A 17,425-nucleotide genomic window follows, 5' to 3' on the forward strand; every position below is an offset into this window, starting at 1 on the left:
CTCTGGCTTGCTTCAGCTGCCGGCCACCATCTTGGTTGGGTTAATTTGCATCTGATTGGTTGGTGGGCGTGGCTTGGGCAGGGTGTGGTTACGGTCAATTAGCATCTTTGTCTTTTATTTGTGTGTGTGTGTGTGTGTGTGTGTGTATGACGATGTGCACGTTTTATTGTGAGGCTTCTTACAGAGATGATCTTACCTCTGAAGTGCCTCTAATATCAAGGACAAAGATCCTGGTTCATAACTCAAGATCTTACCCATGTGATATTTTTCTAGCAGGTAAACTTGGAAACTGACTAGTTTTATATTGGGACCACTTCTTCTGCCCACATACTTGCTATTAAATTTGGAGATGAGTTTCTGGAAATGCATGCCTAAACTGAATATAAACAGAACAAGGTTATGTGGCATTACACCTTTGGAAATGAGTTGTCACGGTCAAGTGGTGATTGCTGTCTTGTTCTTTTAGAAATCCCTAAGTCATACCATTCATCCGCCTATAGTATCTTATAGCTGTAATGTCAAAGGGCTTCAATCAAACCTTAAATGTGGTCTTTGCCCTCAATCATCATGAGGTGCTGTAAAACTTAAGTCTGAATTCTAGCATGATAATTTCTCTTTGAATCTTTGTGTTAAGTTCAGGACTATTATTTGTTGACCATAGGTTAAACTATTCCTCCAGACACAGAATAAATGGCAGGAACATAACTTTACCTAATTCATAGGGTGAGAAATAATGCTTATAAGACACTTAGCATGATGCTTGGCATGTGCTAAACACCAATAAATGCTGGATGTTGCTATTATTTCTATTAGGTGAGCTGCAATTTGAATTGGGACATTCAGAAATTTTTACTTTCTACTCTACTGTATTGCATCTTTTAGAATGTAAATGGGCTAGTTATGCATGTATATTTTCATGTGTGTTTTTCCAACATGATTTTAGCCCATGGTAAGCTTGTCTTTACTCACAACATTTTGCCAAGTGTGGGGAGAGTCTACCTCTCTTGTGATACCTTTTTTTTTTTCTTACCTGAAATCACATTTTACCTTTAGTGTTTTCATATTTTTACTTTTATATATTGAGTTTTACTTTGATATTTTTCTACTATTTGTAGAAGAATGTAGAAAATTGTTTGTAAAATAGCCATGACATCTAGAACTATATTAGATTCTTTATAGATTTTATATATTTTGTGTTTTCTTTAATAATGTTAGCACTGGTGACAGAGCTTCTTTCAATGTGTATATTTTTATCAATGTTCCTTCAGGAGGTATGCAGTCACATCTAATAAAATAAATGTATTCTTCTTTAATTTGTACGTAGTTAGTTTTCTGGTGCAGAAAATGTGATTTAAAAAAATTACTTATGACTGCATGGGTATTTCTGACTATATTTACTATAGTGCAGAAATTTGATTCTTCCCTCAGATCCACATTACAGTAAATCCTTGGCATTTCCTGCATTTGCCCCTCTCTGATTTCTTCATGTTTACAGAAATGATTATAAGGTCTTAAACATCTTTGTATTGTGTTACAATAACAGATTATCATTCTTCTTATTCTGACTGACACTGCTTGAGCATACAAACCATGGAGCAGGAGGTATTTTACGTATTCCAGGATATATAGCTTCTTTTCAAACCAAAATACTAAGTGGATTGCACATCTCTAAAACAAGTCTGTTTTGGGGTCAGTGTCTTGTACTTAATCGGAACTTGTTTTTGCTGTGTTACTCTTACATTGAAGAGTCTAATTGCTAGCTTTAACTTTTTAACCTAGGGGTTTGTTTGTTTTTTCAGAGCTCTGAATCAGATCCCCATAGCACTCTTAGTTATACTCCCTTATACCTCAACGTTTTGTTGTGGAGAGGTCAACAGTGGTTCAGCTTTGTTGCCCATTTTAAATATTGCCTTGAGCCCGAGCCAGTTTGCCTCAGTGGATAGAGCATACCTAAGGACTAAAGGGTCCCAGGTTTGATGCTGGTCGAGAGTACATACCTTGGTTGCAGACTTGATCCTCAGCCCTGGTCAGGGCATAGGTAGGAGGCAACCAATCAATGTGTCTCTTTCATATCGATGTTTCTCTCTCTCTCTCTCTGTCTCTCCCACTCCTTTCTACTCTCTCTAAAAATCAATGGGAAAATATCCTCAAGTGAGGATTAATAAATAAATAAATAATGCTTTTCAGTGCATTTTTCTTGGTATCTTATAGTTTTTCCCCCCATACAGAATTCTGGTATTGCTTCCAGCTCTTCGCAAGGCAAAGCTACATAGGGCTTTCCCAGCTTCTTTTCCTAGGCTTAGTGAAGTTTTTTTTCAACCCAAGTAGGGAGAGAAGAGAATTTATCAGTGTTTAAAGTGTGCATGCACATGTGTGTCTTAGTGCATAAGAGTGTATCTTAGTGTGTAAGAGAAAAGTACAGGCTTCGGAGTCAGATTTATATTCCGATTTCACGGCCAGCCCTTCTTATCCATGTGACCTTTAGGTACATTATTTTACTTTATCATCTATAAAGAGGATTAATGACCCCTATCTCATACAATTGTTCTGATTTTTACTTACAAGAATTTCTAGAACATAGAGGATGATCAGAAATTATACCCCTTCCTAGGGAATAGGTTTTAGTTACTGAAGAAAAGCTTACTTATTCAGAAATAATGGGCAAAATCCATCCTATCCAAGCATAAGTTATTTATTGTCATTTGAAACCAATACTTTGAAAAAGCTATAAATGGGCTGTGCAAATGGAGGTATTATTTTATTTAGAGTCTGGTGTGTTGAAATGTACTCATGAACTTTGCTATATTGATGCAGGCAGTTGAGTTAGTTGCCAAATGGATTTTAGTGGTTTGATATTCATCTTACTAAAAACTAAAGGACCTGAAATGGTTCTCTAGCCACTAGTTCAAGTTGAAAGCATCTCAGGCAGGTTTTTACACAGAGAGAACATACCAGGTATTTAGTTAGCTTTTCTGAGAACTGCTTGCTATGATATTCTTTCCCCAGGCATTTGTGCACTTTTTTTCAGTACTTGAAGTAATATTAAATATTATCCAAGAATACCAGTGTAAAGTGTCACAGAGTCCAAATGTTGTATAATTAATTCTTATAATAATATTTGCTTATGTGTAGTTACATGAAAAGGATTAAGATTTGGTCTTGCAGCAGTTTGATCTTTTTGTGAATTGCTTTAGGTACATGTACTAGTTAATTCTGTGTTTTCTATAGTATTTCATATGTCCACTTCCCCTGGGTAAATTGATTTAAATCATCTGGAATATTGGAATTAATGTCATATCTCTTTGTTCAAGTACTAATTATTTTTAAGTGAAATGCTACTACTTTCAAAGTCTTCTTCCTTAGTTCCATCAGTTGTTTTCACTGATTTTTCTTTAATTGAAGAAAGAACATCTAAGGATGGTATCCATGCATTTGTGTATACTCTCAATTGATATAGCAGTAATATAAACAGAAATGGGAATAATATCATAGTTGTGCATTTAGTTTTAAATAATCATTATTAATTGCTGGGCATATTGCATAAATGACTTCTACTCCAGATCACTATAAAATATCTTAATATTTTCCCGTCTTATATTTCTGTCTAAATTTTCAATTGAAATAAAACAAAGTGAGCAAATCGTGAATCAAAATTTGAGACAGTACTGAATTCATGGTTTGCTATGTTATGGAGAATAACTTTCTGTTGTTTGTTACTGTGTGCTGTGTGAAAATGACTGGATCTTTTTGAACCACGGTGCTAAGATTGTGTCCTTCACAATTCTGTATAATAGTACAAGGCCCTATGTCTTTTCTAAACAAGGAAAATATTTTAACTTAGAATGCCACACATAAGCCAAATATACTTACTTTCCTCTTGGTACATCAGTGACCTAAAGCTTTTAGGAGAAGATGGTTTAAAAAATTGTTTTCATGTCTAGATTGTAAGTAAAATCACTTGTCACAGTGAGTTGCAAAATGCAGACCTTCATTCAGACGCTGCCTGTTTCTCATTTCGATCTGACACATTAAAAAGCATATAATTAATGGTTGACATTAGTAATTAACATTAACTTTATGGTGCTTAATATGCCATCATTCATCCATCAAATAACCAGAATTGCATAATGTCTTAGCAAATAAAGGTTTTAATTATATAAAATGGTCCTTCAGTTTTCATATGGGATAAATGTTAAAAGTCCAAAATGTATTTAAAGATTTTTGTAAGCATTTGTCAGATGTTAGCTATATTTTTGTTTCTTTTTAGGAATATGCATCAACAATTGTGTCAGGAACTTCGAAAGGAAAATGTGGACCTAGTTGTGCAGTCTTCATTGTCGGCTAGAGAGCGCCACCTTGCTGCAGTTGCCAGTGCACTGTGGAGACATTTCTTTTCATTTTTGAAGGGTCAGAGAATGTCACAAGCAGTGCCTTCCTCACAACTTGCAGATGCTGCTGCAGGTCAGCTTTGTAACTTGCTAATTAGTTTCTCATTTTTCAGATTCTCTCAGTTTTTCCTTCTGTTGTTTGGTAACAAACTTATTTTATAACAGTGTAATAAATATTTTGACAACCAGATGAAAAGAATTACATTTGGCTTGTTTATTATTTTCCTATTAATAAAGGTAAAAATTAAGTGGTTATTTGCTAAACATGAGATAATATTCAGTCTTAATATTATTGAATGTAGATAAACTTTTCTTATGCATGCAATATTTGGAAAGTAAATAGCATTTGATTTATTCTAGTCCAAGTTATTTATTTTCAAATTATATGTGTCAATATCTCAGTATCGACACATGTTGTGTAAAGAGCAAAAGAATGTAGCAGGAGTTCCACTTCAATTCCAGCCAGGTGAAATCAGAGTGATGTCGAATATTTAGAATGTTATTGTTCTGATTCTATTTTATGTTGTAATTTTTACTTGATTTGATTATTAACCTAACAACATTTTAGGCTCTAAAGCAGCGGTTCTCAACCTGTGTGTCGCGACCCCTTTGGGGGTCGAACGACCCTTCAACAGGGGTCGCCTAAGACCACCAGAAAACACATACATAATTACATAAATTGTTTTTGTGATTAATCACTGTGCTTTAATTCTGTTCAATTTGTAACAATGACATTGGGGGTCACCACAACATGAGGAACTGTATTAAAGGGTCGCAGCATTAGGAAGGTTGAGAACCACTGCTCTAAGGGACTCTGAATCCTATGACATTGTAGGCATGAAATTGAATATATGTGCATATATGCAGTTTTCTAAGAAGAGGGTTCAAGGGATATTTTGCCCAAAGTATGCTAACAAGGACTGGAATAGACAGAGATCAATATGGTGACTGTATGTCTTTAAATGCAACTTATGTGAAGGTATTTAATATATTTTATTCTAATGCTTTAAAAAACCTAAGGTTTATTTTATTGTACCCTTGTCAGAATTTAAAAGATCTTGAATTCTGGTAGCACTTCCATAATTAAAACATAAACAATGATGGATTGAAAATTTCTGACAGGGCAACGGTTTTCCAACTACTGTGATGTCTATGAAAACAGATATTGATATTCAATCAGTATAATCAAAGCAGTCATTAGTAACTGATGTTACTTATCTTCCATTCTTCATCCCAGTGAACAAAAATGATAGCACACAAGTTTAGTTAATGCTGTCTAGGTGCTAAAAGTAAGTGGGTTTGATTTACATGTAAATGTAAATCAAAATACATGTGGGTTTGGGGTTTGTTTTGAAATAAAGATAGGTTAGGAAGGAAAATTTTTCTGCATTTAAAAAAACCCAAACCAACTGTTGATGAATATGCACTTTTATTGCCATTGGGAAAATACCAGTAGGAAAAGGACTGTCATGGAGCTTATAGTCTAGTGGAGGGACAGAATAATAAATAAATAAGTAATGTAATATGATAATAAGTGTTGTGGAGAAAAATAAAAATATAGAATAGGCTATGGATAGGGTAGGCCAGGGGCAGGTTCTACTTTTATTTTTATTTTTTAAATACATTTTTATTGATTTCAGAGAGGGAGAGAGAGATAGAAACATCAATGATGAGAAAGAATCATTGATTGGCTGCCTTCTTCATGCCTCTGCTGGGTATCGAGCCCACAACCCAGGCACGTACCCCTAACCGGAATCAAACCCAGGACCCTTCAGTTCTCAGGCTGACACTCTATCCACTGAGCCAAATCAGCCAGGGCTGTACTTTTAAATAGTGTAGTCAGGGAGGTCCGAGCAAACCTAACGGAGGAAAGAGGTCCATGCTTTGCAGAAGTCCAGAAGCAAGAGCATTTCTGGTGTGATTGAGGAACTCCAGGGAAACCATAAAAGTTTGTATGGTTCAGAAAGGGAGAGAGTAGTCAGAGATACGATCAAGAGGTAATGAGAGCTTGCCCCGGTTTCTGTGGCTCAAACTAGTTTGTATTCTACCTTGCATGCAGTTGTAAAGCCTTTTGCCTTACTCTGAGATTGGAAACTGTTGGAAAGTTTTGAACAAATGAATGATATCCCTCTGGCTACTATACTGACAACAGACTATAGGAAGGCAAGGAGAGAAGTAGAGAGGCCATTTAAGGGACTATTGCAACAGCACAAAAATGAGCAGTTTGGGCTGAAGTGGTAGCATAGAGGTTGTGAGCAGTGGCTAGATTTCCAATCTAAAGGTAGAGAAAATATTTTAAAGGTAGAGCTGACAGAATTTTTGAAGTGGGTATAATATGGTAAGCAAAATAGATAAAGAGAGAATTCCCTGTGTGTGCTGAGATGAGGAAGATTGTGGCAGGAGCAGATTTTACGAGGGCAGACTAGGATTTTGATATTGGACATGGACATATTTTTAATATCCATTAAAATTCCAGTAGGGATGTAAAGTAGGCATGTGGATGGACCTAGGGTTCAAGGAAGTGGTCCAAGCTGGAAAGTTAAATTTGGAAACTACTGATAAATAAATAGTTTATAAAGCTATGAACTAGATAAGATCACTTGTAGAGTTAAGTATTGGTGAAAGAGAAGTTTGAGGACAAACTTCAGATTTATAAGGTACATAGTAACCAAGAAAGGAGACTACAAAAGGGATGCCAGTGAAATAAGAGAAAACCAAGAAGGTGTGATGCCCTGGAAATCAAATGACAGAATTTCAAGGAAGGGCAAGTGATCAGTAGCTCAGATGCTGTTAATGGGTCAAGTCAGATGAGGCCAGGGAACCGGTCCTTGGATTTAGCAAGAGGGAGGTCACTGGTCACCTTGAAGAGTACTTTTTGGTGTGGTGGTAGAGGCAAAGGCCTGATTGAAGATGATTCGAGAGAAAATGTGAAAATAGGAATTGCAGACTGCATACATAGATAAATCTTTTTGAGTATCACTGTTTACAGGAAGTAGCAGAATGGGAATGTTAGCTAGAGAGAGACGTGGAGTCAAAGAGGTTTTTTGATAACCTGGAAGACATTTCAGCATAATGCGGGAGTGGGGAGAATTGATGGTGCCAGAATGTCACTTGTTTTTCAGTACCCAGTAGAAATGGGATCCTGTAGAGGACTTGGCCTCAGATTATCTGTAATAACAGAAGAGAAGGCAGAGTAAATGGGCCCCTGGAGGGGCTGGGTAGATGTGGTGGGAGCTTGTGTTAGTTTTCCTCTGATGTTTCTCATTTTTCTATGAAGTAGTAATTAACAGTATTAGCTGGAAGTGAGGATGGGGAAGAGAGAGGGTTTGCAGTACTCTAGGAGAAAAAAAAAACAAAACTGAAATGGGCTAGAGAACTGTAGGAATGCTGGCCAGTTCTAAGGGCCCACGTAAAGTTTGCAGTTACAGATTTGAAGTGACATCAGTCAGCGTGGTTGCTCACCAGCCATTTTACTGGTGTGGATACATGTAGGGAGAAAACCAAGAGTTGAAATTAAACAAGTGGTGTCTTTTCCAGGCAAGCACAACAAATTAAGGGGGTTGATGGTATACACAATTGAGTACAATAACGGCCATGCAGTCAAGCTGCCTAAAAAAGGAAGGAAGACATCAAGGCAGTGGGGACAGGATAAAGGTTGTAGGATCAATGAATTGTAGGTCCTGGTGGAATCAAAGAGTTGGTGGGAGTTGCGAACCTACAGGAGGAGAGTTGAAAAGCTAGTTTGGTACCAGAAAGTGGGTTCCTCAAGAGTTGAAATTGTGGAGAGATTGTATTTATTGTTAATGCCAAGGTCTCTTGGTATCACTATGAGAGATAGATTCATTGAGGGAGACAATTTCAAGAAACTGAAAGGCCAGGATACTGGGAGAACCTCATCAAGGTTTATGACGAGTGCTATTAGTATGATAGTGAACTGCAGTCTTTAAGGAATGAGGGCAGATGAACTAGGAAGCAGTAGATAAATGTAACAAGAATTATTGGGTGGAATAGTCTGATGACATGAGAACCAAAGCTAGAGGTTTTTGGAAGGAGGAAGGGAAAATATTTTAGAAGCAGCAGTAAACTCACCTTATATGTAGGGCAAGTTGTATGAGAGGTTTGGGAGAATAAATAGCCATCGTTTGAGAAAGCTGCATGGAGCTAGTGCTTAGTAAGGAATTTATTGACAAACAAAAATTAATATAGTACAAAGTAAGTTCGCGGATTCCCTAGAAATCACAAAATAAAGTATATTTTTTTAACATGGTTAATTAAGGAATTCTAGTTCCTAGGTTTAGTGGGTTCTGAAGGAACCGTAGTGTCACAGATTCCTTGTAGGTCAAGTTTTAACAGAAGAGAATATGCAATGTCTAAGAGTGAACTATTCATCTGTGGCAGGTGGCAAGTAAATTAGCCTGATTGGAGAAGAGCAGATGCCAGAAATGGTTTTCAAAATGGGTTTTTGAATAAAGAAAGCACATTAGAAACACCCAGGTTATAATTTGCAAATTGAGGGAGCCATTATAGATTCCTAACAGTAATGCTGAGATAAATTATCTGGGTGCTTTCTTAGAGATCTAGATGATTACAACAGAAATGTCTTGGAAAACATTTCAGAATTTAATTCAGTTTTAGCTTTTTGTTCTATGTTTCTAAATATGACATCATGTAGGGCTAATTTTTTTTATCACTATTGATACAATTTTGGGAGGGCAGAAGGTTTTTTACAATTTTTCAACACAAGTTTCTCTTACTTTATATCTAGATTTTACTTTGCTAGCAATGGACATGCCCAGCACAGCTCCATCAGATCTTCAGCCTCAACCAGTTAAAGCAATGATACAACTTTTTGGTTGGGATGATATCATCTGCCCTCAAGTTGCAGCAAAATATTTAAGTCATTTCCTCCAAAACAGGTGAGTAATTTTATTTCAGGTATTCACATTAATGTATACCCATGATAGATCAGTACATCAGGAAAGTAAAAAATTTAATAAATAAAACCTAATCTTTACTATACATACTCACATTTTGCCAGTTTCTTGCTTTTAGATTTATCAGCATTTTGACAGTAGTAGTAGCAGTAGAAAAGCTAACCTATCGGTCAGAGCATCTGCCCTCTGATGGTCAGTGCACGTCATAGCGAGCGGTTGAACAGCCTTAGCATATCCTTAACATATTACGCTTTGACTGGTTGACGGACAACTGGATGACCGGACACTTAGCATATTAGGCTTTTATTATATAGTATTGTATTATTTTCCGTACGGACAATGTAAACCTCCTTTTGCCCAACCCTGTACTTATCTGCAATGTCTTATTGTGTGTATCTGTAGTGTTCTTTTTCACCAGTGCCTGTCTGCATTAGTTGCATTTGACTATGAGGCCAACAGATGGGGAATGTCCTAATTTTTTTATTATTATTACTAGAGGCCCGGTGCACAAAAATTTGTGCACTCGGGGGTAGGGGGTCCCTCAGCCTGGCCTGTGCCCTTTCGCAGTCTGGGACCCCTCGGGGGTGACTATTTGCTGGCTTAGGCCTGCTCCCCGGGGGATTGGGCCTAAGATGGCAATCAAACATCCTTTTGGCAGCCCGGCAGCCCTAGGGGGATGTCCACTTGCCAGCGGGGAGCAGACCTAAACTGCAGTCGGACAACCTTAGCGCTGCTAAGGAGGCAGGAGAGGCTCCCACCACCATCGCTGTACTGGCAGCCATCAGCCTGGCTTGTGGCTGAGCAGAGCTCCCCCCCATGAGAGCTCACTGACCACCAGAGGGCAGCTCCTGCATTGAGCATCTGCCCCTTGGTGGTCAGTGTGTGTCATAGTGATCAGTCATTCTCAGTTCACTGGAGCTGAGAGCCGGCTCCAGCTCTGAGGCCGTGGCTGGCTGAAAGCAGGTGTCTGGGTTTGTTTAACTTCTATAATTCAAACTCTGTTGCCATCACTGGCGCTCTAAGCTCTGAGCCTGCTGACGGCTGAAAGCAGGTATCTGGGTTTGTTTAGCTTCTGTAATTGCAACATTGTTGCGTCCGGAGCTCAGAGTTGGGCTGCAGTAGGTGGGGAACCTTGGCTTCTTCCATCACTGGAGCAAGCAAGCCTCATGTTCGCTACAGCTGCGTGGCTGCCGGCCGCCATCTTGTTGGAAGTTAATTTGCATATCCTGCTCATTAGCCAATGGGAAGCATAGCGGAGGTATAGTTAATTACCATGTTTGTCTATTATTACTTAGGATTCCTTAATCTCTTATACTCAAGGAAACATAATGATGCCATTTTTGTTTTTAATATCTATCAATTTATCTTTCAGCATGTTATGTGAAGCACTTTCTTATTCAGGCTGTGTATCTTTTCAAGCCTTAACTATAAGATCATGGATCCGTTGCATTTTGCAAATATATATAAAAAGCCTCACTTTACCTGATGATTTATTAATTGATATAAATCTGGAACAGGCAGTTGGTAAGTATTGCAGGTGTTGTGCTTTCTAGATAGCTAAATATATTTTAAATTTTCTATTTTGTGCCATAAATTAAGAGAAAAGATAAAAAAAATATTTGTAATTAGCTATGAATATAAACAAAAATTTATTTCCTTTTGCAGCCCATTTCTTTTTCCTGATATTTTCCTGTTACTATATATAATAATTTCTCTCCTGTAAAGATAAAAGAACTTGTTTCCTTGGAAGCCAAAAAAAAAACTTGCTCTAAGGTGACAACCATCTTTTACTACACCTTCAAGAAACTGATCACAAAATAAGGTGGAAATATGAAGTAAATAACTAGATATACACTGTGAAAATCCTAAAATGAAAAATATCCAATTATGGATAATTCTCTCCTGTTTTATTAGATATTTTGCTTTGCTTTTGCTGTATATATAATCATTAAGTGATATTTGTGCCTGTTTAAAAAAAATATTTTCATACAGTTCTGGTTGCCTGTGGGGCATGCCTTTTCCTAACGCTGTTCTTTATGGCCATTTATGAATTGCACAAAGGCTGGACTGAAAAATGCTCCAGACTTACTTTGATATGTTATTACATCAGTTGGCTTAACATGAATAACTTCTTAGGGCTGTGTTGTTCAAACAAGTACATGTTTATTTTTAAATAAAACCTTTCCTTAGTGACAAAAAATTAATTCAAAGTTTTTATGTGGAAATTTGAATTTTAAAGGAAAGCATCTCATAAATTAAGAATACTACATTTCCTGCTCTCTTATTCATATACATATAAAATATAAATTTATATAATAAACATTACATAAATATCGTTACTTTCTTTTAACAGAAAAAGAGTACATGGAACAGTTGTCCGAACTGACAAGGTTGCTGTTTAAACTCTCAGAAGTAAAGAATATTTTCTCAGAGGCTCAAGTTGAATATTTACCCACCCCAGAAGACCCTAAAAGAGCACTAATTCAATTCCTTGAGGTATTTCTCACTTAATAGTATAATTAAGATACAATCATATTTCCAAAAACCTTGAAGTGTTCATAGTGCTTTTCTATAAAAGGAAATCTTCTAAATTGAATCATATTATTGGGTGCCCAATATTATGAAATTCTGGAGGATTAAAAATATGGATCTAAGGTAGAGTACAATTCACTCTTAAAGGCAGAAGAATTACATTTAATGAAATACAGGAGAAGAGAATGCTACATATACTAGTAAGCCTTTCACCTTACATTAAAGCTAACCTAAATTGTAGGAATATCTTATTGTTGAAATTGTTGGATAACAATATTCTTTAGGTGCTTGGGAACTAAATTTTCTTGTATGTGGTTCATAATACTTCGAACTAACTGTTTACTATCCTGTAATAAACAGTGTAAATTTTACAGTAAAAAATTTAATTTCTTCAGCATAAACAGCACCTACTTTATATGATAGTGTGATTGGGGCTTTAAAATTCAATCCATTTGTTCTGTCTCCATAAAAAAATCTTCCAATCAACATTTTATTTTCAATTATTCATTTTGTAGGAATACATGTGATAGTTTTTCCTTTATTGCCTAGTTGAGGTTATTAATGTGTTTGGATTTGTGTTTCTCTAAGCTATTCATAGTAAAAGTTGATTTATTTTCCCACAAAGAGATTGGTTGTGACTGCAATGCAAATAATTAAAACCCATAAGCTTTTTTTTTACAAATGTGAAATCTTCCATTGGTTTTCATTAAGTTCAAGTACAGTTTTATGACAATTAGCAATGTCAGATAAATTCTAAAAATACCTAATAATAGTACCTGCAGATATAAAATACACATTTTGCCTAGTTGGTGTGGCTCAATGGTTGAGGTCACTGTTCGATTCCTGGTCCAGACACATGCATGCTTGATCCCCAGTAAAGGGCATGCAGAAATTTCTATCTCTCCCTCTTCCTTTTTCTCTGAAATCAATAAAAATATATTTAAAATAAAATACACATTTTGTTCAGTCTTTTATTTGGTGGTTGATTGGATCTCAACCTGTAATTAATTATAGATTTATGCCTGGAATCGTCCTGGACCAGAAAGGGAGGTAGAAGTCATGCATTCCACTGACCATTTTGAAAAGCTCTTTTAATTCAATCCAGTCCACATTAGTTATTCTCTTGGCAACCAGTAAATAATAGTTGTGTGCTAAATGCTAGATAGTACATACTATGTCAGGATTTCTTAGGGATTTGAAGAACCAAAAGAAGTAGTCCTTGATCTTAAAGGACTTGCCTGAAAATATAGAATATACACAAAGGTTAAAGTAATAATATATGACAGTACAGTATATGCTAAGTGCTAATTAGTTGATAGATCAACCAGTGGATTAAGAATTCAGAGCATCTTAGTATAAAAAGTTTGGATTTTATGCCATGAACAGTGTGAATGCTTTATACATTTTTAAGTAGGTCTAATTTGATTAAATGACTTCTGGAAAATTAATAACAATAGAGTGGATTCAGGGAGCATCTGAAAGCTCTTTGACTTTAACCACCTGTCTCTCCTGCTCTCTGAGTGACATCATCATGACTTTCCACTCTCTTTTCTCCAAGTGCAGCATCCTCTCAAGGTCTCACTTGATTACCTATCTATCTGAACTCTATCCCTGAGGGTCTCAATTCAACTAACCTTACCAACACACTCAGAGTCATCTACCCTTTGTCTTTTGGTCACACCTGCAAACCCCCAACCTTGGTTTGGTGCAACCGCTTACTTTCTCTCTGTCTTATCTGCTGAGAGCTGCAGTAGAAAAATCACCTAACTGTATACATTGGTACCATTGTGTCCAGTTCAGGTCATTGAAATCCACCATAAGTTCCCAATAATAGTTAGAAAACTTTAGTACTCAAACCTTGTAACCCATCTCTAGCTAGTCTCTTTTGTCTTCTATTCTTTTTGTGCTTATTTTCACCCTTCCTCAGTTTATTCTTTTATTGATTTCCTCTTCTTCTCACGTCACTGTTCTTACTATCTCACTGTCTCATCTTACGTTTCTCTCTTCCATCTCCTATTTTCCATCTCTACTCTTTGTGCCTCATCCTTTTTTCCTCTGAGGAAGCTAAGCTGACATCTAATGGCTCGTAAGGAAAAATTTGTTTTTTTTTGGGGGGGGGATCAATTCATAATCTCAAAGCTGAACTTTATAGAGGTCTTCTTTGTATGAATTTTGGGATTTTGAATTTCCAGTGTTATGCTAGGATATTTGGAAGTCTCTCTGTGATTTTGGTTATAAGCTTCTTTCACTTCTTTTTACTAATATTTTGCTGAGTCAGATCTTGAATGAATAATTATTGGTGAATTATTTCTTTTGTTCTCACTTTAACCTTTATTTTAATTATTAAAAGACAATTCTTTTTAGTTGCATTTTAATTACCATGAACATTTATTGAAAAGTTAAGGATGAAGGCTTAAATATAAGGTATGTGTCTAGAGAGAGAAATTAACCTTTATTTTTAAAAGTCTATACTTTATAAAACTTGGAAAGCTAAATCATGTTTTCCCTTATTTATAGGCTGTTGGTATAACTTACAAGAATCTGCAGAAACCTTCTGATAAATCTGCCATGGTCAAAAAGTCCTTAGAATACCTTGGTGAAATATTAAAATATATAAAACCTTATTTGGGGAAAAAAATTTCCAGTGCAGGGCTGCAACTGACATATAGGATGATGGGTATGTATTTCTGACATTATTAAGACTTTGTGAGGTTGAGTCTTTTTCATGATGGATAGGAATATACTAATATAGTAGCTAAATCACCGTTCTCCTTACAATCATAAGAATAATCTGAAAGACAAAATAATTCATGTTGGCTTTCAAGCGTATCTCCGTCTTGCCCCACCTTCCTTCAGAACTTTTCTTGTCATGCTTGTGTTAATATTAAAATTAATTATGATCAATACAGAAAATATGCCAACACCAATTTGCTATCAGTAGTTTGTTATGAATCACTTACATTGTGAATACCTGGATAACTAAAATGGACATTCTTTTTAGTACTTACCTATGCTTTGTTAGAATCTGAAATATCAGAAAACCATTACTTCCTTTTATTTTTATGGTTTGCTCTCTATGAAGGAGGTCAGGAAAGAATTTATTACAGCACTGAAGATATTTATGCTGCAAACCTTGTTTCTCCCAACATTATGTTTTCTTCTTTCGAAAAGAGATCTTTTTCTGTGCCTGTTCTATAATAACAAAGTGCATCCTTCTTTAAGAAGTCACTAATTTGAATACCTTTGTTCTCTAAAATCATGTTGCTAACCAAAAATAGGAACTGGATAAAGAGAAATGAGAAGGATTTCTTCAGAAGTTTTTATACAGAATTGAAGGTGTTTCATTTTTTTTATTTCTTCTATGGCCAAAACCTTATATCTGTTCCCTTTGATCTTGTAAACATACAAATAAAACTGATTTGGGCTGTGTGAAACCTTTTATATTTGTTGTAAAATATAAAGGAAAATTTGAAATGTGTAAATATGGATGTTTTAGAATGTAGTGAAAACTATAGTAGCAATTCAGGCATCTTAATTTTAGAGAAAAATATAAGTGAGAATTTATCATAAACTTAACATAGTAGAATGTAGATTAATAAGTATTTCAGCATTTAGGCTTATACTTTATTAGTCTGCCAAGCTAATATGATTTCCAGGTATATCTTTATTTTTATGAGATATATAATAGATTTAACCAGGAACTGCAAAATCATTTTTGGATTGGTGATATGTAAACCCACAGCAAAAGTCTCCTGATGAAGAAATGATGGCCTTGTTTGTTTTGTTACAAGATTGTTTTTAATTTATTGGCAGATTGATTTGTATTCTTTCCTTTTGTCTAGATCTCTTAGACTGGGAATAGAGTATACTGCTACAATATTGCCCATTTAACTTATTAGAGAGTTTAAACCTGTTCTAAGTATGCAGAACTGGGACATAATATCTTCTTGAGAGAAAGGGAGTGAATCATTGAAATTTTGTGCTTTACCTTGCCAGTCCCTAACTGGGAATATTACTGCTATTCACTTGCAAGGTTCAGACATTTGATGAAATCACGCTTCAGATTAAGGCATCCAGGGTCTTCATTGTAACTCAGTGATTTTTTTTTTTTTGAGAGGAGAATTGATAAATAAGTAATATTTTCAACTTTCCTCTTTATATCTTTTTTTTTCCCCTCTAGAGGCCCAGTGCACGAAATTTGTGCACTGGGGAAGGGGAGTGGTTCACCTCAGCCCAGCCTGTGCCCTCTCACAGTCCAGGACCCCTCTGGGGATGTCCACCTGCCAGCTTAGGCCCAACCCCGCCATTACGCTCGCTGGCCATGAGCCCGGATTCCAGCTGAGCGCCGCTCCCCCCGTGGGAGTACACTGACCACCAGGGGGGTAGCTCCTGCGTTGAGCATCTGCCCCTTGGTGGTCAGTGCACATCATAGCGACTGTTTCTGCTGGTTGTTCCGCCATTTGGTCGATTTTCATATTAGGGTTTTATTATACTGGATACTTTATATTTTTTTACTTTTCTGTGTCCATGCCTTTCCTTTTGATCATCCTTCTTTCTTTGGTCGTTCTTCCACTTTTGTCTTGTAATTGAAATTCTTCCCCTGTCCCTTCTATGCCTAGCCCACGAGTCCCAACTTTCCTGCACCCCCAGGAGACCTATCTCCCCACTGTGCTTCATCTGTCCTGCTCTTATGAAATATTTTCGAAGTTTGACATTTATTGTACTTATTTGTGTACTAAGCATGGCCCCACTAAATTTTAAACTTACTCATGGTATTGGTCATATTTTTTTAACTTTTTATTCCCATCATCATGTGGTATTTTGAACAAGTAAGAACATTTACTCTGTGTGTGTGTGTGTGTGTGTGTGTGTGTGTGTGCATCATGCACTGGAATGGGAACTGGGGATGCATCAGTTAAAGAGCTTTTGCATTGTAGGAGATGACATAGTATATACTAAATAAATATTTCTGGAATATAATAATTTTATAAACCTAGCTAATAGGACACAAAGCATTTTTTGTCTTTTTATTATTTTTTGTAATTTATTTACAATACACAAAACAATTCTATTACCAGATTGTAGATACAAAATAATTAGCCATTTACATGCAGTAAACATTAATATTTCAAGAAAAATGATTCTAAATATAATATTCAACAAACAATATTTCAAGGAAAAAAGATTTTAGATATAATAATATTACCAAAACTGTACTAACATAGTATAATATCACAGAAATTGTAGGAAATATTAAAAATCTGCAAATAACAGGATTACTACTATTATATTCTAAGATTTTTTTCCCCTCTGGCTTGGTTTTTGTTCATCAGTTTATGTTGTTAATTATATTCCACAAGTGAGTGAGATCATGTTGCATTTATCTTTCTCTGACTGGGTTATTTCACTTAGTATAATGCTTCCCATGTCTATCCATGCTGTTGTGAATGGTAAGAGTTCCTTCTTTTTTACAGCAGTGTAGTTTTCCATTGTGTAGATGTACCACAGTTTTTTAATCTACTCATCTGTTGATGGGTGCTTACGCTGTTTCCAAATCTTAGCTATGGTAAA

At 36.0% G+C, this 17,425-nt stretch overlaps 1 protein-coding gene across 5 annotated transcripts in view; it reads left to right on the top strand.

The window, feature by feature from the left end:
- Window positions 1-17,425, top strand: part of MMS22L (MMS22 like, DNA repair protein) — a 107,673-nt gene that overhangs the window by 72,166 nt on the left and 18,082 nt on the right. For all 5 annotated transcript variants that reach the window (XM_015557696.1, XM_006778234.2, XM_015557695.1 and 2 more), the window contains 5 exons: window positions 4,268-4,461; window positions 9,154-9,304; window positions 10,695-10,846; window positions 11,676-11,818; window positions 14,372-14,531. In XM_015557696.1, coding sequence (XP_015413182.1) covers window positions 4,268-4,461; window positions 9,154-9,304; window positions 10,695-10,846; window positions 11,676-11,818; window positions 14,372-14,531 — 800 coding nt within the window. The remainder of the gene's footprint in view (window positions 1-4,267; window positions 4,462-9,153; window positions 9,305-10,694; window positions 10,847-11,675; window positions 11,819-14,371; window positions 14,532-17,425) is intronic.

This window comes from Myotis davidii, unplaced genomic scaffold, assembly GCF_000327345.1.
Source record: "Myotis davidii unplaced genomic scaffold, ASM32734v1 scaffold269, whole genome shotgun sequence".
NCBI lineage: Eukaryota > Metazoa > Chordata > Mammalia > Chiroptera > Vespertilionidae > Myotis > Myotis davidii.